Here is a 20,457-nt window from a genome sequence, read left to right on the forward strand (position 1 = left end):
CATCGATCTTTATATATGCATATATCTTTTATCTCTATGTGGTGCTCGTCAACATCTGCCTCTCACCTGTGATGTCATTTGACCTCTATGCCACTGACTCGATCTTCCCCCCCCCTCCACTTTCCGATATAATCGTCCAGCGTGTTCGACTTCCAACGGGTTGATGGGTTCATCCAACGGGTTCGGGTCCAATGGGTAAATGGGCTCCTTGGACGGGTTTGACGTCCAACGGGTTTGGGTCCAGCGCGCCCAACTCCCAACGGGTTAATGCGCTCCTGGGACGGGTTTGACGTCCAACGGGTTTGACGTTCAACGGGTTTGTGTCCAGCGTGTTCGACTTCCTCATCCAACGGGTTCGACGTCCAACGGGTTTGGGTCCAGCGTGTTCAACTCCCAACGGGTTAATGCGCTCCTGGGACGGGTTTGACGTCCAACGGGTTGGGTCCAGCGCGTTCGACTTCCTCATCCAACGGGTTCGACATCCAACGGGTTTGGGTCCAGCGTGTTCGACTTCCAACGGGTTAATGCGCTCCTGGGACGGGTTTGACGTCCAACGGGTTTGACGTCCAACGGGTTGGGTCCAACGGGTTGATGGGTTCATCCAACGGGTTGATGGGTTCATCCAACGGGTTCGGGTCCAATGGGTTAATGCGCTCCTTGGACGGGTTCGACATCCAACGGGTTTGGGTCCAGCGTGTTCGACTTCCAACGGGTTGATGCGCTCATCCAACGGCTTCGACGTCCAACGGGTTTGACGTCCAACGGGTTTGACGTCCAACGGGTTTGACGTCCAACGGCTTGGGTCCAGCGTGTTCGACTAATGTTTGGTTTTCTGTGTTTAAAATCACTCCAGAATGAACCCTTTCAGTTTATTTATATATTTTGCTATTTTTATTTACTTTGTTGATCTCATTCTGTACCTGCATATGGTTTTGTGATGACATCCAACCCTGACTGAGACATGGAGTCCAGCTGTGTTGGGTCTGTCAGTGCTTGTACATGCTCCGTATAGTTCCTCCAACATACTGACATTCAGATTGCCGCCAACACATGTAGCCATTGTGGATGAGCGGCTCATGTATTGGTTTGTTCAATTCTGTGGATAATATCAACTGGCTGAGATCATGCGCGATATGATCCCACTGTTGAATTATCTGCTTGATACTCTGTGTGGCTGTATACTTTAACTGATGAGTTGAACCCTTCAAATGCCGTTCAATTTCTGTTGGCCATACTGCATACTTGCATTGACGGCATATGATGATGGGGTATGATTCACACTGAATGAATAATTGATGTTCCATGTTAATGAAGTCAGTGTATTCTTGAGTTGATATATATATATATATATATATATTCTCTGAAAATGAAGTATAAACACACTTCACTCGACAATGTTAATTTGCTCTAAATTTAAGTTTTGTAATGCTTCTAAGCAATTGCAGATCAATACTTAAATGTATGATGTTAATTTCTGTCTGATTGTTATTTCGCTGATCTGTGACCGTTTTGATGATGGTAGTTGCCCTGGGGCGAAATATATATATTTAATATTGATAACTCTGCAAAACAACTTATCTACCTTAATGTTGTAATAATATGATTTTCTGATGAAATTATGTCTTGAAATTAAATATCATACTCTGTATATATAATATAACTGGCTCCTGAAGTTTAAGGTCTGGTTGTGATGAGTTGTCTATGAAAATATAATATTATACATTTTATAACGGAGGTGAAAGGCTGATTTGTATTGAAATTTATAAAGATGACAGCTAGCTGCTGAAGTTGGAAATCTGGTCATAATGAATTGCATGAGAAAAATATATATCTTTTATCATTTATAGCTCTATGTTGTCATCTATTTCTACTGTTACATATGATGGCTGCTGTTTTTGAGCTTTTCTGCTAACGCTCTTTTCCATGTTCCGTGCCCGCTTTCGCACCCCTGGGCCTGGGTTAAACCCCAGGAATTCATGCCACTCCCGGCTGACAGCCTGGTACCGCACACGCCGTGCCTCAATGTGGCCTGGTGCCTCCTGCAGCCCCCGCGCATATACTGTACCTGCAGCCCAGGATCCATGGCCTGCCTGCTGGTCTACTGCCGCATCATCTGCCCCATATTCCCGCTTGAACCCTCCACAGGACAGGTGCATACGCGAGATGGCAATGGCGGCATGCCGCCAAGTGATTACATTGAGCTTGGTCTGGAGGTGTGTCTTTGCCTCGCGCTGAAGCACCACCCGCAGCCGGCTGCTGTCCCACGGTCCATGCCCCCGCGGCCAGAGAAATGGTGACCGCAGCCCCCCTTGGCTATCACTGTCTCCATATGCAAGCCGCTGGACCGCCCGCGCGAAAGGTAGAATCAGCCAGAGGTAGTACACCACCGGCTCGGACTGGAGCACTCTCGGGAGGCGGTGGGCAACAGGGTTCCTGAGTGCGGTCAAACACCGGCTCCAGCTGGTCCTGCATCATCGCAGCCACTGCGGCCTCCCGGAGACCTGCCGTCGCGGCCGAGGGATGGTTGCGGTGCCGCTTAGCCAGGTGGGTGAGGACATTTGCAACAGCAACAGCAAATCCACATGGGCGGGTATATAGGGGAGATCGGGGTGGAAGAATATCAGAAGCCGCCCCGCAGTGGAGCACGGAGCAGAAGAACATTGAGGGTTACACAGAAGAATTGTTAGAACTACACAACTACACAAGCACAGAGCGTGAGGAACTACACAGGCACGGAGTGTGAGGCAGAAGAGGTTGGTTGCGTAAGTTAACCATTAACGGGTGCTAACCCGTCATATTACGGCAATGTGAAATATGAAGTTTATATTTGTATCAGAATTTATTAATATTCACATCATTAATCATTTTATTTTTATCAATATTTATATATTCATTGTCAATAATTATTTGTTCTATAATTTAATTGTTCATATTTTCAATGCAGCAGTTTTAGTAATTGAGATTGTTGATTTTTTATTTATTGAATCTGATTGTATTTTTCAAAATGTAGCATTCAACAATCACTTATAATATGACTTTTTTTATAACAATGTGAACATTTCTTCATTCAATTATATTTATTTTTTTTTAATTTATTCTTCAATTGAACTTGTTTATTTTTCTCTTTTTCTGTTGTTTCTGTAATTGTTGAATTTATCAAAATAACATTGATTTTCAATGAATATTATAGATTTTTTTTTATGAATAATATATTTGTTTTAAAAGTCTGTAGAGTTTAAAGCAGTTTCTTGTAATTGTGAGATTTGTAATTTCAATGATTGAATTCAATGTGTAATATTTTTAATATTTTATTATATAAATTGTTCATTCTCTGCTCTTCATTATATCAAAATAAATAATACTTTCAGTTTTTGAGATATTTAGAAAAGTTATCTATTGATTGTCATTTTTATTATCGTGTACCTTGAAATCTCTGACTTGTTAATTGATGTTGATTGTGTGGATTGTTAATTTGTAGTTTTATATGTGATAATATATATAAATGTTAATGATGCTACTTAATCATATTGTTTATATATTGATATGAAATTCAATAATTTCCATTTAATATTAATATTTAAATAAAGTTTAACATTGTTTATCTTGTGTTCTTTTTCTTAATAATATTGATAATGATGTGTGAAGAGAGTCAATATGGAATTTTTATAATTTTTAAATTTTAATATGTTTTTTTTGATAGTATTTCTTAATCTTTAATCTCAGCAATATTTCATCATCATTATTATCTACATCAATTACAGATTGATTCAGCAGTGATTTTGTGATGATATTCTGAATTAATTGAAATTTAATAAAAATATCTTCACAAATCTGTATTTTCAATTTATTAAAATATTATTATATATATAAAATAGTTAATTGTTGTTCTTGTTTACAGATCTGATCATTTAATTATTACAATTGAATGTTATAATCATCAAAGATAATAAAGAATTCAAATTGATTTTTAAAAATTTTTATGTTTATAGAAATCATTTTATGTGTTTTTAATTAATATTATGAATTTTGTTATAAAATGTGCATAATAACAGATCACTTGAGTGAGGTTTCAGCGTGATTAAAATTGTAAAAACTGAACTATAAAAATAATTAATGAATAGTGTGAACTATATATAAAGATTATAAAAAAATAATAATTTTTATTATTCAAAATTAATCACTGATATTCTAAGATCTACAGATATCAGTGAATTTTATATAAAAAATAAAGAGTACAGTAATTCATGCATTATCAGCAGTGTCTGATGTTATATTCATTTTCATTAATTTCAGTGTGTTCTATAACCTTTTATTGCTACATTGCTATTTTCTAATGTAGATATCTTCAATGCGATTATTACAACAGTATAGAGATGTCAATGCTGATCTCAGTGAGAAGTGCAACTACTCATTTACAATCAGCATTAAAAATACCTGTGAACATCATTTTGTATACAATGATATATCTGAGGAAAAAGTAAGTTCTTTACTACTAGATGAACAATGTTTGATTCTCAGATATATCAGATTGAAGTTGTGTAGATTATTGAAAAGTATTGAGTGATCTGATTTCATGATATTTTGAAATCTCATGGATATTATTCTGAATAAGGGCTGGAAAATCTTTTGACACGGTTTATATCCGTGAATATAACCTGTGAGATGTCTAAGAGTCTGTTTGGTGACCCCGTTCAGAGCTGTATAAGTCCATACAGTGCCAGCTATACAGACTTATACAGCTCTGTACACATTAATCTGGCTGAAAAGGGTATGCTATTCAGTAGATTTTGTGTATAACTCTGTATAACTCATCAAAAGTGCCAAGCTGGTTTCAAAATCCACTTTATAAAGTTCAATAGTGTAATAAGTTGAAAAAATGATGAATTTAAACTTAATCAAGTTAAATCTGTACTGTATACACTGGAACAAGTCGTGATTTGTGCTGACTCAAGCCAGCGCTGCCCAGCTCAAACCTGTAAATATCATCAAAAATCAAAGATCATAGTAAGCAACAGTGATACTATAACTCAGAAAGCAATACAACAGTATTTATATTGTAGACAATAATTAATCATACTTGTTACTGCAAAAGTGATTTATCAGAGCATTTCAATTGTCTCATCTAACATATAATTCATATATTCTGATTCATTTTATGGATTTCAATTTACCACTCAGTTATTGAATTCTACCTCCCACTCATTGTGTATTAAGAATATGACACAGATGAGTGTCAGTACATTTATTACACTGATTGATTGAATGAGAAATAATACTGATATTTATGAATTTGAAACAATACACATTATAAAGATTGAGCAGAAGGTTTTCATATTTTTGTATATTACAACATAAAAAATGAGCTATTAGAACACTGTAGAGATGTTTCATCATTCATTAAATACAATATTCAAATAATATAAATGATAGAATACTCATCAAATTAATGTTAAATTAATAACTTGTATGGAGTCTTTCATCAGGTTTTGAAATCACTTTGCATACTCTATGATCATTATGTTAAAATGTCTAAATCTTCAATAAAATAGAGTAAGAAAGCTCTCAATTCAAATTCACAATATTGATCTTTTTTAAAAGAATATATTGAAGCATTAAATGAAGTTTATTTATCTATTTCTATTTCTTTAAATCAACAATCTGTGTGATGAAATTGAAAGAAATGAATATCTCACAATGTTCTTGCTGTTTGTGATTATGATATGAATATTGTATATATCTACTCTGAAATAGAAGAATCTTCTCACAACAGTAAAGTTCTTTCACAGATATAAAAAAAGAATCAATTTGAAATCATATTATCTAACTACTACTTTTTAACAAATGCTGACTATTCACAGAAATTCAATGTGATATTAATTTCATATTCAAAAATTTAATATTATCTGAAGAAATGAGATAAAGTGAATTTTCAATCTGTCAATACTTCAGAGCTATATAATCTTCATTATGTGAGTTTATGCAATGTAATTAACTGTGTATTTCAGATGTTTAAACAGTGATTTCAAATCTATAATTGATATTAAAATGAATTCTCTATAACAATTCAAATTGGCCTGGTTTTTACATTAACCGCTATTCATAACTTCATGAATCATTATAAGAAAATGAATGAGCTTACTCAATATGATGAGAATTTTAATATTGAGAAAAAAAGAAGAGAAACAGTTTCTGCAGATATTTAAAAAAATAATGATGAAAATGATGAAAAAATGAGATGATATTATTGAGCAGATGTGAAACTGATATAAGAAATATCTGAATGAAAATCATAATAATAATTAAATAAGCTAGTTAGTTTCAATAGAGCAATCAAATAAATTAAATAATTTCCACAGCAATATTGATATTTTAAACATCTTCTCATTTTCATTGCAGTAATATATGTATTATATCGGTGTATTTTATAGTATATAATACATAGCGTAATTTATCAATCAATAAAATCAACATATTATCTAACCTTCTCTTACAAAAAGTGGTGATGTTTTATAACCATGTTATTTAATGTAAATACTATTATTTTGATAATTTATTAAAGAAAACTCTACATTCATTTTTTATTTCATTGATATTTTTCATTATTTTTGTCACACCCTTGGTTGTGCCAAGGCCCCGTGACGGCTCCACACGGCCCATCGTTTCCCTCGGATAATCCCATCTATCCCATGACATCACGCAGGTGTCCGAACCGGTTTCCAACCACCCTATGACATCATTCGGATGCAATAGAAGAGGATCCGATTGATGAGATATGAGAATCCTGTTTCTATACGGGGTCTGGATTCCTTCTGGCAGATCAATGCAGCGCCACTGCGGAGTTGCTTCGGCTACCCTCGCTCATAGAGTGAGGGGAGGATGGCTGCCCGTTGTCTATATAGAATAGCTAGATGCTGGCTCTCTATTCCAGGAGCCAGCGATTCGTCTTTTATCTTTTGACAATAAGATACCAGAGTTACCACTGTCCTCATACAATATCCTTAGTGTGCCGAGTACCTCTGGTAGTTCAGTATTTGTATAGTATTCTACGAGTTCGCGGTTCAAGCGAGATAATCAAGCCCACCCATAAGGCTTCCCATTATATACCATCCTCCTCTGTGCCGCTGCCGAGTAGCAATCGCCTCGGCGCCGTCACATTACAATTTTTATTATTATTTTTACTATTATTTCTACTATCATTTCTGTCATTATTTCTGTTATTATTTTTTTTTCATCTCACTACTTCTATTACTGCTTTTCTGAATTAAATAGAGTCAATATAAAACTTTACTAATTTTTTATTAACTCTGCATTATAATCAACATAGAAATCTGATATATTTGAATCTTATAAAAACAATGATATCTTACTATATTATGAATAAAAAATTCAATCATCCATTTTTCAATCCTCTGAAAGTAAATTCTGAATCTCATTTAAAAATAATTTGATTGCTCATCAAATTCTTTTTTAAAGGATTGATTTCAAATATTTATTTCAATTGACATTTTTGTAGATGATTAAGATGAGTTAACAGAGTTTTAATAAACTGTTTTAAAAAATTTCACAACAAATATAAATGTTAAAAAAAATATAAATGTGAATGTCAATTTTTTTTCTGTTTCAACATTATTAATATTTTCATTTATCATCTTTATTTTTCTTCTTTATTGATGAATATGATATTCTATAATATAATCATTTATTGTTAATTGATCATCAAATAGTTTTCTGATAAGTTTTGATTATATAGATTTCTAATATTGAAATTGTCATATTTCTGAATGTTGATCAAAATACACACTTATAATCTCAGTATTATTGATAAATGTCATTTTTTCTTGACAGAATGATCACTGAGATATCTGCTGTTGATATTTATATCACAATTTTCAAATTGTTTTAATCTTCCATCATTGATTTTTATATATATCTTTAATAATAGATTGATGTATATGCTGGTTGACAGTATCAATAATTGAAGGTCAAACAACACTTTTATAATTGTCATTGTTTGTTTTCAAACCTCATTTTTTGACATCAATAAAGGTATTGAGCATGGCAAGTTCCATGTCAGAGATTCAAGCAGTTCAAACTCAAGAGCCTCACCAGACTCACTGAGTATAGAATGAGAAGGCTCATTGTGTGGCTTGAATGATTAATGTTGAAGATTCAGACTGCTGACTCTCATTTATCAAGGATTTATCAAGGTATTGTGATGTCAGATCAATCTGAGACTCATTGAGATCCATTTTTCACTGATATTCAGTGTGAGAAAGTAGTAATATAATGGGATTTTCAACTGCTACACATCCACTGGAATCACACAATAATCATGATAATAACTGCTCGTAAGTAATAAAAGTAATGCCAGAACACCAAGCAGATTAATATTCATATAAGGAAAGACAGCAATAATGAAGGTTCACACTGTCAAAAGGCAAATATCCACTTTCTGTACGGCCCTGGCACTGTACGGACAAAATCACCGAACAGGCCCTAAGTAGCATGTCGGCAGCTGAGGCATATATGTGCAGTGCGCTAGTCCGTGATAGGCAGCCTAGGGCCAACACCAACAGTTGCCTAGTAGTAGAGTCCCGTGACCACTCAGTCATGTGCTCCCGCTGGTTCCCTTCAACCAGAGGCGTTTGAAGGATATAGGCCACATCTGCTGTTCAATCTTGTAATTTCTTCCCTTTTTGAGTGCTGGCGATCAATCTGGCGCCGTACATCGGTTAGTCGGCCATGTCTACCGCTCCGGCTCGTGTCCACAAGCGGGCTTATCAGGTATGACCCTCTGAGATGGAGTTGAATGAGAATGCCATCAGCATTTTGCCCTCTTTTTGTCATCTCTACTGTCATAACATGCTTCTACGTAATGGTTTTTGGAATTATATGAATAGCCTGATAGGTTTATTTATAGGCTTGCATTCCCTGTCGCGAACGCAGAGTTCGTTGCGACCTGGGATCCGTTGACTCCCCTCATGATGGCCCATGTGGAAGATGCCGGCGGGAACGGAAAATCTGTCATTTTTCCGCTACTAGAGGAAAAAGGAAGGCATCAACAACATCAGGAATTTCTCGACAAACTACTCAACAGCCAGCAGAGGGCTATCTGCCTCAGTCTGAGCGACCTAGCCCTCTTGCTAGCCCGTATGGCAGAAGCCTCGATGAGTTTAACCCAGTGGCCAATTCTCTTGCAACACGGGGTGGTAATGGTAGTCAAATCAGAATACCTCAGGAGATCATACGACAGATGACATCCGGCGATTATCGACCCCAAAGTGGCTCGTATGGTGGTGAGAAAACAGTAGCAGCCCTCCTTCGTGACGCTGCCTACACTTCTCATGACGCCCTAAAGCTTCTTTGGGAAGCAGGGAGACATAGCGAACGAGAGCGGGGAATTGTACCTGGCACCGCAACATCTGCAAAACCTTCCGAAACTTCCAGCGGGCCCTTGCGGCCATCTGTGACTTCATCAAGGAAGCACAGCTCTGGGACCGACGATCCCCGCCAACCTTGGTCGAATTTGCGTTTTGTTCGAACAGGCCTTTTTACTGCGGAGGAAGCCATGGACCTCGTCAACTATTTTCATGCTTACCTCGCACCATTTACCCCTGTTTCCTCTTCCTCCTTTCAGGACCCATCCATGCATCCAACCTTGCTGGTCGAAGAACCCATTCTTGCTGTCACAATATTGATGCTGGCCTCTCGGTACATGAAGCTCTCGGGTCCCGGATCGATTTCTAGGTCTTATATGGTTCACGAACGCCTATGGCAACATCTACAGGGAATGATTTCTCGCATGATATTTGGCCAAGAACAGTTCGCTGGTGCTACCCATGATAACGGTTCCTCAACTGATTTTTCTGGCCAAGCTGCTGAATCCGCTCTTGCTGGATCCACCTTTGGAAGTCTTCGCACCTTGGGGACGTGTGAAGCTTTGCTTTTGCTATCTGAATGGCATCCTCGCTCCCTGAATGTTCCAGCTGGTGATGACGGAGACAGCATAATTGTGAAAGATGAGGTCCGACGGACCCGGGCCAGCACTGCCGGAATTGGTGGCCGCATTCGGATTGACTGGCTCGAACCTGTTTGGAGATCGGATCGAATGTGCTGGTCCATGCTAGGGAATGCGCTGGCGCTTGCGGTTGAGCTTGGTATCTTCGATGAATATGATAACACAACCATAGGAGCTCGGGAATCGCGCCGGGATATATGGAACGACCCGTCCTCGAGCCAGCGAGCATATCGCGTACAGCATTTACTTTGGGTATATCTCACCCAGACCTCGGGAAGGCTAGGTAAGAGTTTCATTTCTTTCGACCTATTGAATTTTGATCAATGCTCACAATTGTAGGGTGGAAAAATCTGACGTCGGTATCTGTAAGCCACCATGAGGCTAGTCTGAAGCATGGTGATACTATTCGATGTTGGATAGGAGTTGCCTCGCTCATGAAACGAGGAAACGAGCTTCTGTTTACTTCTCGAGAGAGAACAAAGGAGATGGTTCGAAGTGGTGAATATCTTGCAATTCTTCGTATTCTCAACCCTTTGCTTAGGGAGTGGCAGATGGAATTTGATCGAGCAAAACGTAAGTTGATTTGCGGGCATTGTTAAAATGCTTCTGACATGTACATTATGATCTAACGTGTTTGTGGACAGTCTCAAAACCGATGCGGGCCATACTTTCGATAGAGTATGGATATGTTCGAGTGTCCATCAACAGCGTAGCTCTTCAAGCTATTATTGAGCACCGTAACCGCGTTACCAGTGACGGTACAGATATGCGAGTTTCATCGGTGCTTAATACCTCCGAAGGAAATAGTGAATATTTTATGGAAGTGGTTCTTGCCGCTCGTTCCATTCTGCAAACAGTCGTGGACGATCTCGTGCCCAACGATCACCTACGACATGTTCCCATACGAACCTATTCGAGGATCCTCGCAGGAGCGATGTTTTGTCTGAAGGTATGTGATTAACACACCATTGGATGGGCGTTCCAATTTTGTATTCGAGAAACTAATTTCAATTGGTTCAGGCATTTGCCCTTGGAGATAAGGATGAAGAAACTGTGGTCTCACTCGAGTTAGTTGAGCGTACCGCAGATGCGCTTTGTACATGTGTAGTGGATGACGTTCACTTGAGCAACCGGTTTGGTGAACTTCTCTCGGCGTTAGCAACAAGTCTTCGAAGTCGGGTTATGAGAGCCATAAGAAATGAGAATTACCAGAGCGAGAATATGACTCCCGGTAATACTCCATCACAACGCCAAGATAGAGCTACCGCAGATATTCCTACCACCTCTAACCCTACCTCTTACGACCCACCTGCCGACTCAGCAGATACGGAACCTATGGTGACCCCGAAGCAAGATTACAATTTGCAAAACTCATCAAGTGTCCCTGCAGCAACTGGCGAACCAAGCGCTTATCAGCCTATCAATCCAGCCAATGGAATTTTCGAGCAAAGCTCCTTTCATCAGGATCCTCTGATGAGCTTCGCTGGCTTAGGCCCAAATCAGCTGGGGTGGACGGGTGGGCAGGACTTTTTTGACATGTTGGGTCCTTTATTGGATGTCCAGTATGAGCAATATCGCTAAAAGCGGTCGAGGCTGTTTCTTCTGGTAAAATGCCCCGACTATGTCGAATATCATATGAGGAGTCCGAATACCTGTGGCCTGGAAACTAGTTGCCATGGCATGACACACGGATAACGATCCTATACGCCATCGTTAGTATTGCATGTCGACCGCTTATTCACCGAAACCAACATGTTTATAACTGACAGCATTATTAGGAAATCGTGGTGTTTAAGTGATCCTAGGGCTTAAAAACTCGAGACAAAGTTATCTCCAACCCCGAATTTTAGATACGGACTAACATGACGCATTTGCAGAGTTGGCAAAAAGTTCCTTTACTTTTGCCGATCCAGGTGCAGGCTTCCTTTGATGGCTGGTGATGCGTGTCTATATATTCCCAAGTCATATAAACATGTGCTTTTCCTGGCGAGAAAGGCTCGAGCAACTGACCGATCTACCTTCTAGTTTTGAATCGTATTCTGATGGAAAAAGGCATTACATACTCACATATGATTTGAATTTACATGTAGCTCTGATATCATGCTCACTAATTCCTCGAAAACAGATCCTCTCAACCCCGAAGATTTGTGATGCCGTATTACCAAATAGGCAACTAAGCGGATTCAATTTCACTCGTATTTTGTGTCCTCACTCCAGTTAAAGAAGCTTCTCGATGCTCACATCCCTTCAATCTGCGGCGAATAAAACGCGAACTCTGTGTCTTGGCTATTCCTTGGATTCAATGTCCGCCGTCCTTATTGCGACTCAAAGCTACTTAAATACATGCCAACAAACAAGCCAATGCGAAGTGTACCCCTCATTGGCGATCCTACGAGGTAAAATGTTTTAGACACTCGTGCTGGTTACTCCACACTAACTACCTTTTTTGAAGCCCATGATCTTTTCACATCTTTGGCGTCTTAACAAGCGTGATTGAAAGAGTAGAAATATTATTCGTTTGACAAATGCATTGAAAGGCAATGCTCTGTATTCAACACAGTGGGGTTCAAGCTTGATTTTAGAGTTAGTTGCAGCGGACCTTAGTGACAAATGTCTCATGGCTTGTATTTAACCTGTATTTCAAAATGCCATATATATAATATATATAACTTTAAAATCTCATTTTCTAATAATCAAAAAAACTTTAATGATGTAGATGATCTTGGGAGCGACTCTGATGCTCTCTAATGATCTCTAATTTAGCGTATTCGAAAATTCTGTCATTTCTTGGCAGTCAAAAACAACGCGTTGACACCATTTGAACGAATTTCATCAACTTCCGCAGCAATTTCTATACAGATCTGATATTCTCTGATTGCAATATATTATTCATATCCTATATTGAATGAAGCTATACTGATTTCCTAATTCGGAAAATTTGTGCATATATATATCATCATGCCTTCAAAACGCCGTTCGACCACAATGCGATGTTCAAACATGAAAGACACCCCTTCCATCCCTACAGCAGCAATAACTTCAGTTTCTACTGCAAAAGCTTCTACTGTAAAAGCTTCTACTGTGAAAGTTTCTACTGCAAAGACTTCTTCTGCAAAAGCTACTACTGTCCCATCTGTTTCTTATGATCTACATAGAAAACACATTCCGTGTATCGATCTGCCTCCCTCTAAAGACCAGCCATATCCAAATCCTGCTGGCACCTACGTGCCAACCTCTGCTACTCGGGAAATTACGTGAATGAGAAATGACCAAAGTGTTAAAAAGTCTACAAAACAGTTGATAAAAGCTGCATCAAAATCAAGAGAATCTGCTACAAAAACTCCATCTTTACCTCATTAATCTCATTCAGTAAAAAAAGTCAGAATTCAAACATCATTATGAAATTCATTTGAGTCTGTATATGAAGATATTGAGAAACAATCAACAATTGAAATTAATGATGTGAAGAATGATGATGATTCTCTTTTTATATTATCACTCTTTAAAAATTTAAATGAAAAAGAAGAAGCTGCATATCATCTGTATTTATTTAAAAAAAACTTTTAAAAAATTGTTCACAATAGAAAGATCTGTGAAGTATATTGAGTATTTCAAAATACTGATAATAAAATCTTTACTTCTGAACTTGAAGAGTCTATGAATGATCATATGCAAAAAGTTGACTTTCCAATTGAAATCAATTTATATATATACATCAAAAAAAAAAATTAACTATTCAGAAGATTTTATCAAAAACCACAGTTCATTTATTAAATTTAACTAACATTGAGAAGGTTATTATGAGCTCACTGACATCATTAATTGAAAATCTTTCTTATTCAATTACCACTTAAAATGCAATTGTGAGATCAATAACTGAATGGAGTAATTTACACAATTATGATATTGAGGATTTTTCATTGACTTCAACATCTTAAATTACAGAGCTTTTAATGAGTCAACATTGAAATTTCCTTCAATTTTTTTGGAAATTTGATTTTGAAATCAAAGTAAATTGTGAAGAGCTTCTGAATCAGTTTAAAAAATTAAAATTTATAAAAGAGATTAATATTTCAAACTCATCATTTGTTTCTGCATCTAATCAATCTGTTTGAATTAATCAACTACTATAGCAGAATTCTACACACTTGAATGCCATTCAAAATGCTAATGAATTTCAATGATAGTTGATGAATTGTTTTCAATATTGACAATAGAGTTGCATCAATTAAAATAATTATTGCTATTCTGATTCTGCAGACATTTCTTTGCATTATAATATTATCATTTTTTAATATGAATCATGAGCAAATGCTATATCATCTGAACATCCTTACAACTACCCACGAACGTAGGGGTACATTTGAATTTTCCACTTTTCCAACTGTTTTTCGTATAATTTTAACCCTCCAACCCGTTCAATATCATCGCACGCCCTCTGCGATCTCTCTACGTGTGTGTACTGCACAGGTTGAGTGGTCATGGAGCCCTCAACGCCCTCCCGTCCGCCCAAGGAAATCGACACGGCCTACACCAGGCCACTGGAGCCGGAGTCACCGGCCAATTTTGTCACTGGAAAGGCTGGCAAGAGGCAGAGGAAGACTGTCACAATGCCTCCCCCAGTCCTCAAAGGAGCCAGCGACAGCATCCCCACGGCCACCTCTCGGCTGCAGAAGCAGTTTGAGGAGGCTCAGCAACAGAACCTGCAGCAGAAGGCTCTCATCAGATTGGCAAGGACTCTGGACAGCTGGGTTGAGGGGGAGAAGCAGTCAGTCAGTCAGAACTTTGCCCGAATCTTCTGTGAGAGGTTTGTCAAGTATGTGACAGCAGATCTGAATGCAGCATCAATTCTGAGAGGGGGTGCTGCCCCGGATACTCATCCGCAGCCAAATGCAGCAAAGACAGCGGCGAGGGAGCCGACTACCTGGGCGGGTGTTGTTCAGAGGGGGAAAAACTCTGCCCTCCCTGGGGTTACCCCTGCCAAGACTGCGGCTTCCTCGGCAGGCAGGGCTAGTGGAGCGAGCCTGCAGCCCAAAAGCGCCAGTCAGCCAGGGGGCCCCACAGAGGGCACAAAACAGCAGGAGGACCCACAAGTCCTCGTCACCCTCCAGCCAGAGAGACGGGTCGCCCGGCTACAGCCATATGCTGTGCGGCAGGCAATCGCTGCAAACATTCAGGGGGTGGGGGATGTGGCCAATGTGCCGAAGGTGGAGCCCACCAGGACAGGTTGGGCGATCACACCAAGCAACAGAGGCATACGCGACGCTCTGACCACTGAGAAGGCAGTGGCTACTCTCTGTGAAGTCCTTGGCGCCACGGAGATCCGGCTACCAGAGCGGTGGTACAATTATGCTGTCCCAGGGGTCCCAGAATCTGTCCAGGACTGGGAAGGGGCAAGAATCCCCACAGACAAGATGATTGAGGGAGAGGTTCTGGCTCAGTACATGGATTGTCTCCTTCCTTGCCCCGGTAAAAGGCTTCAATGCCAGTGAGAGGGCCAGGCTGATTGAGAAACGGCCTTTGACAGTGAGACATAACCCAGAATGCCAGGGGTTCTGCCCACAAGCCAGCATGAGGGGCCAACAGGCGCGGAGTGCAAGAGAGCGCCAAGATGTGCCAACTGCTGCCAACCCTACCCAGCTGGGCATCAGCACTGCCCTGCCGCACCCAGGCGCGTGAATGGCACCCTCAGGCGCCTAACTCAAAAAGAGCTAGCAGCTGTTCGCCGCCTTGGCGACAGGTGCCACAGGGATGCTCAGGAGCGACAACCGCCGCCAGCACAGCCAGCACCAATGGTCGCAGTGGTGGTACCTACATCAACCACTCAGTCAACCCAGTCAACACAGCCCGCTGGGCTAGCACCCTGCAAGCGGGCGGCTACTCAGAGTTCCATCAGTGAGGAGGGTGCCACCTGGCAGATGGCCCGCACCAGGCGACGCTCAGCTCGCACAGCAGTGTGGCAGCACAGTCAAGCAGCTAAAGAACAGTCTGACTCCAGCATGCAGACAGCAGGTCTGGAGGCCTTCAACCTCATCCCGCAGGTGGACTTCGGCAGCAGCTCATCAAGTGACTTCTCATGCTAGGACACCAACACCAGCGACGCGGCTGGCGCTGCAGGAACAACCAGCAGGAAAATCGCCCCCTGCAGGTCTTCTGGGCAAATACGGCCAGGGCAGCCCTCTGTCACACAGCAGCTCTGCAGCTTGCTTTTGAGCAGGGCTGTGAAGTGGTCTGTATACAGGAGCCATACACACACCCTGGCACCAAGACTTCTAACCACCCAGCATATGAGTGCTTTGCGCCTATAGACTGCTGGGATGACACTAACCCGGAGCAGCGAGAGGAGGAGAGGCCCCGGGTCATGACATATGTACGCAAGGGCTCAAAGACAAGAGCACAGCAACACCGGTCTGTGCAAAGCAGGGATTTGCTATGGGTCAGTGTAAATGGCTGCCACATTCTCAATGTGTACAGACAGCCTGAGACAGACGCAGTCATGGACTATCTGACCAATCTGAGCCCACCAGCCCGCTGTCTGATAGGTGGGGATATCAATGTACGGCATGATGCCTTTGAACCAGGGGCAGTGAATCTGCACCGAGGCGGGGAGCTTGTCCAATGGGCCAGTGAACATGGGATGGACTTTGTGGGAGAGATAGGGGTTCCGACTCATGCAGCAGGTCATGTGATTGATCTCACCTTCTCCAATGTGGCCTTTGCTTCCACTACAGTGCGTCAAGATCTACACTGCGGCTCAGATCACCAGTCTATGATCACTATGCTGCCAACAACACCTCAAACACAGCTGAGTGATGCTCAGATCAAGATCACAGACTCTCAGCTGGAGCCCTTTGCAGATCTTGTCAGAGGTCTCATGGTGGACATGCCTTGCCCAGAGGGGGTTGGAAATGTGGCACAGCTTGATGATCTGGCCCAGCACTTCACTCAGAGTCTTCTGGCTGCGGCTCAGGCAGTCAGTAAGCCAGCTCAACAAGGGCGGACCACAGCCCCCTGGTGGACAGCAGACTGCCGAAGAGCGCACCGAGAGCTCACCACTCACCAGACAGAGGCCGCGAAGCACCAGTTCAAGGATGCAGTGCGCAAGGCCAAGCGTGCATACTGGAGGCAGGTGATCAATGAGGCCAGAGATGGTAGAGACCTGTACCGGGTGGTGGCATGGCATAAGCTGGAACCCAACCTCAGAGCACACCCTCTGGTGATTGGGGATCAGGTCATAGAAGAGACAGCCGCCAAAGCTGAGGCACTTCAACAAGCAATTCTGAAGCGATACAACTCAGCTGATGATCTGGAGTATGACCCACTGGATGATGAGCACTGGAGCGGCATGGGGAACCTGCCCTGGAACCCCCGGGTTGGGATGGAGGAGGTGGAGCGCAACACCATTGGGGTACAGAGCACCTCCCCAGGCACGGATGGAATCACAGTGCGGATGCTCAAAGCATGCTGGCAGCATGTGTCCCTCTTTATACAGCAGCTATACAACTGCTGCCTCCGGCTCTGCCACTTCCCACGAGCCTGGAAACTGGCAGAGGTGGCAATGATACCCAAGGTGGGTAAGAGAGATAGAAGCTCAGTCCGCTCCTGGAGGCCCATTGCCCTGCTTTCAGTAATCTCCAAAGGGCTGGAACGCATCATTGCAAGGCGACTGGCGTACACGGCACTCATTCACGGCATAGTCAGCCCACAGCATGGGGGGGCGCTGCCCAGACGATCTGCAATGGACCTGGTAGCTGCTTTCACTCATGAGGTGGTCATCCCACACTATTCAGAGGGATGCAGAACAGACCTCACAGAGGGTGTAGATAAAAAGAGTGCTGCTCAGATATTCAAAAAATGGCGAAGAAATCAACCCTCAACAGATCTGTATGTTTTCTCAGATGAGTCAGAACAGAATCTTGACAACAGCAGACAGATGAGTTATAACTTCATAATCTATCAGAGAAATAAACAGCTGACCAGCTTCTCAACTGCATTGAGCTCTATGTCACATGTCTTTGACACTGAGGCAGTTGATGTCTGTCAGACATTAGAGTGCACTGTGAAGCTTCTGCTTTGTATCACAGAGAACAGCAGCAATCCTCAGATTTGACTCTGCTTTGACAACATCTCAGTCATCTGAGGCATACAAAGCAGTGCAGCAGCCTCCTCAAACTGAGTCTACAACTGCTGTCATGAGCTTCTCAGACAGCACAATGTCGGCCTGAAATGGGCTTCTGAGCATATGGAGATAGAGGGCAATGAGGAAGCAGACTGCTTGACTAAGCAGGCAGTCTCATTCACTGTAGCCCCAGTCTATGGTCTCGAGGCCACACCCACAGTCAGTGGGGTCCACACAGTGGCCAAGCAGCTCAGTCAAGAGGCAAGGTGAAAGTGGTGGAGTGGAGCCTGTGGCAAGCTCTCTGACTGGTACCAGGGCTGGAGTTTCAGCAGGCTGACTGTGGAATACTAAATGAAGGCCCCTCCGGAGCTCACCATGCTATAACATGCCCTTCACTGCTGGCTTGCACTCTGCTCCTCTCATGGGGACTTCTCCTGGTACCACAGGTGTTTCCAGCATGCAGATGTGAGGCTCATCTGTATCTGTGAACACAACAAGAGCTCAGAACATTTGATGCTCTGTCAACATTTACAAAGACATTTTCTTCACTGATTCAAGAAGTCAGCAGCACAGTCATACAATTGAGTCACAGCTGTTGTCTATCTACAGTCTCTGACCTCTACAAACTTTGTAGAACTGCTGAACTCCATGCAGTTCTACACACAGTACTGCACAAGATAACACAGCCGGCTGGCTGCAAACCATCTGACAACCTCTGCAGCAGTTCCACAAGGCCGGCCTGCTGAGTACACTCATGGTAGCTAGTGCAACTGCCAGGGACATCACAGTCTATGCAGACAGTACAGATAGCACAACTGAACTCATTTGTTTTGATTAACTGTGGTGTAATCAATACAATCTATATATCTGACTCAGTTGATATGTTCTTGACTGCCAGCATTGTATCTACATGTACTCTGCTTTATTTTTCCTCTTATTTGCCTTTATCTTTACCAATTCAAATGCCTCTTTTTTCTTCTTTTCTTTGCTCTCTCTGTCATTCTCTACTTTTTTCCTTTCACAACCTTCTTCAGTGCTCTCTCCTCTCTTTTCCCCTGGGTCTGTGCCAGGTCATGTGATTGCAAGGTGTTGCAGATGACACAGTTTTTCCTTCACCTCTTTCTTTTATTCTTTTCATTTCAGAACACACACTTTCCCTTTCTTTCTTTTATTATTTATCTTATCTGTCTTTCTTCTGATGTTAGAAGCACAGACAGCTTTCTGATCAACTAAGAGAGATATTCTTCTCTGCTCACTATAAAGCCTTACAGACACAGCGGCAGCAGTCCTCTCAGAGAACCACACTATAGCCTCATCATGAATGGTCATACATCGGGTCAGAAGTGAATGCACAGCTCAGAAAAATCCTTTGCAATAAGCTGAGACTTCTCAAGAGTTGTCATCTGGATTCTGTTTTCTCTCTCTCTCTCTGTACATAGAAATCTCTTCAGCATAGCACATCTCCATGCCCTTCGGGAGGCTTCTGAAACACGGGCGCTGCCCGTGTTTTCTCCGGGACGTTAAACCTATACATACATACATACATACTGAAAACAGCTTTTATAAAAAAAAGAGGCAATTGTAATGCACTTGTTTATTATTTTCTTATTATTATATTATCTTTATTTATATCTTCATCTATTCTTATCTCTTTCCATTATACTCTTGCTATCACTATTTCTATATATATATATATATATGAATGCATGCATTTCACAAATCTTCTTTCTCTTTCTTTTCCTTCTTAGTGATTAGTTACAACTTCAACTTACATTATTATTATTACTATAATTATTATTATTTTTTACTACACTATATATTATCTTCTACTATTCACTCTTCACACTGTTATCACCCCTCACAATGTCAAAAAAACGATATGAGAATGATGAGCATTACTGAAAATATTTTATATAACAACTGTATTTTCTGAAATAATAGACAGATTTTCATAGCAGTGATCATTGCCTGCTTTTAACTATACAACAGAGTTCAAATCAACACATATAACAGAGCTGCTTCATAGTATTTGTTATACAGACTGATAAAACTGAATAAAAGAGTTAATTTTAGAAATATTAACAGTCAAGAATATAACAGAAGAATGTAGAAAAGTAAATGAATAAACAATAAATAATATAATATAGATATAATTAAATATATTAAAATGTATAACAGAGTTTGCATCATTTACAATATTCATATCAAATTGTGAATTGTGAATTTACATTTATACAAAACAAATATTTTTATCTGATTTAAATTTTAATAATTTTTGCAAGTGATAAAATTTCTTCTGTATTTAAAATAATATTGAGCT

At 40.8% G+C, this 20,457-nt stretch overlaps 7 protein-coding genes across 7 annotated transcripts; 5 read left to right on the plus strand and 2 right to left on the minus strand.

Moving 5' to 3' along the window:
• Positions 1-169: 169 nt before the first annotated feature.
• Positions 170-1,060, minus strand: HCAG_08990 (predicted protein; the record flags this gene model as incomplete). The annotated part of the gene is made up of 3 exons (XM_001535989.1): positions 170-817; positions 950-972; positions 1,027-1,060. The coding sequence occupies 3 exons, from the start codon at positions 1,058-1,060 to the stop codon at positions 170-172; spliced, it is 705 nt and encodes a 234-aa protein (XP_001536039.1).
• A 781-nt stretch (positions 1,061-1,841) lies between these two features.
• HCAG_08991 (predicted protein) lies at positions 1,842-2,661 on the minus strand (the record flags this gene model as incomplete). Its single annotated transcript, XM_001535990.1, has 2 exons — positions 1,842-2,339; positions 2,383-2,661. The coding sequence occupies 2 exons, from the start codon at positions 2,659-2,661 to the stop codon at positions 1,842-1,844; spliced, it is 777 nt and encodes a 258-aa protein (XP_001536040.1).
• A 6,081-nt stretch (positions 2,662-8,742) lies between these two features.
• Positions 8,743-11,813, plus strand: HCAG_08992 (predicted protein; the record flags this gene model as incomplete). The annotated part of the gene is made up of 6 exons (XM_001535991.1): positions 8,743-8,784; positions 9,122-10,301; positions 10,358-10,591; positions 10,663-10,967; positions 11,039-11,534; positions 11,797-11,813. 6 exons carry the CDS (start codon positions 8,743-8,745, stop codon positions 11,811-11,813), a joined length of 2,274 nt encoding a protein of 757 aa, XP_001536041.1.
• A 507-nt stretch (positions 11,814-12,320) lies between these two features.
• HCAG_08993 (predicted protein) lies at positions 12,321-12,776 on the plus strand (the record flags this gene model as incomplete). The annotated part of the gene is made up of 3 exons (XM_001535992.1): positions 12,321-12,414; positions 12,579-12,601; positions 12,735-12,776. The coding sequence occupies 3 exons, from the start codon at positions 12,321-12,323 to the stop codon at positions 12,774-12,776; spliced, it is 159 nt and encodes a 52-aa protein (XP_001536042.1).
• A 242-nt stretch (positions 12,777-13,018) lies between these two features.
• HCAG_08994 (predicted protein) lies at positions 13,019-13,276 on the plus strand (the record flags this gene model as incomplete). Its single annotated transcript, XM_001535993.1, has 1 exon — positions 13,019-13,276. The coding sequence occupies one exon, from the start codon at positions 13,019-13,021 to the stop codon at positions 13,274-13,276; it is 258 nt and encodes an 85-aa protein (XP_001536043.1).
• Positions 13,277-14,499: 1,223 nt separating this feature from the next.
• Positions 14,500-15,510, plus strand: HCAG_08995 (predicted protein; the record flags this gene model as incomplete). Its single annotated transcript, XM_001535994.1, has 1 exon — positions 14,500-15,510. One exon carries the CDS (start codon positions 14,500-14,502, stop codon positions 15,508-15,510), a length of 1,011 nt encoding a protein of 336 aa, XP_001536044.1.
• Positions 15,511-15,810: 300 nt separating this feature from the next.
• HCAG_08996 (conserved hypothetical protein) lies at positions 15,811-18,902 on the plus strand (the record flags this gene model as incomplete). Its single annotated transcript, XM_001535995.1, has 5 exons — positions 15,811-16,084; positions 16,327-17,902; positions 18,224-18,403; positions 18,495-18,583; positions 18,859-18,902. 5 exons carry the CDS (start codon positions 15,811-15,813, stop codon positions 18,900-18,902), a joined length of 2,163 nt encoding a protein of 720 aa, XP_001536045.1.
• Positions 18,903-20,457: the final 1,555 nt, after the last annotated feature.

Source organism: Histoplasma capsulatum, genomic scaffold (assembly GCF_000149585.1).
Source record: "Histoplasma capsulatum NAm1 scaffold_15 genomic scaffold, whole genome shotgun sequence".
NCBI lineage: Eukaryota > Fungi > Ascomycota > Eurotiomycetes > Onygenales > Ajellomycetaceae > Histoplasma > Histoplasma mississippiense.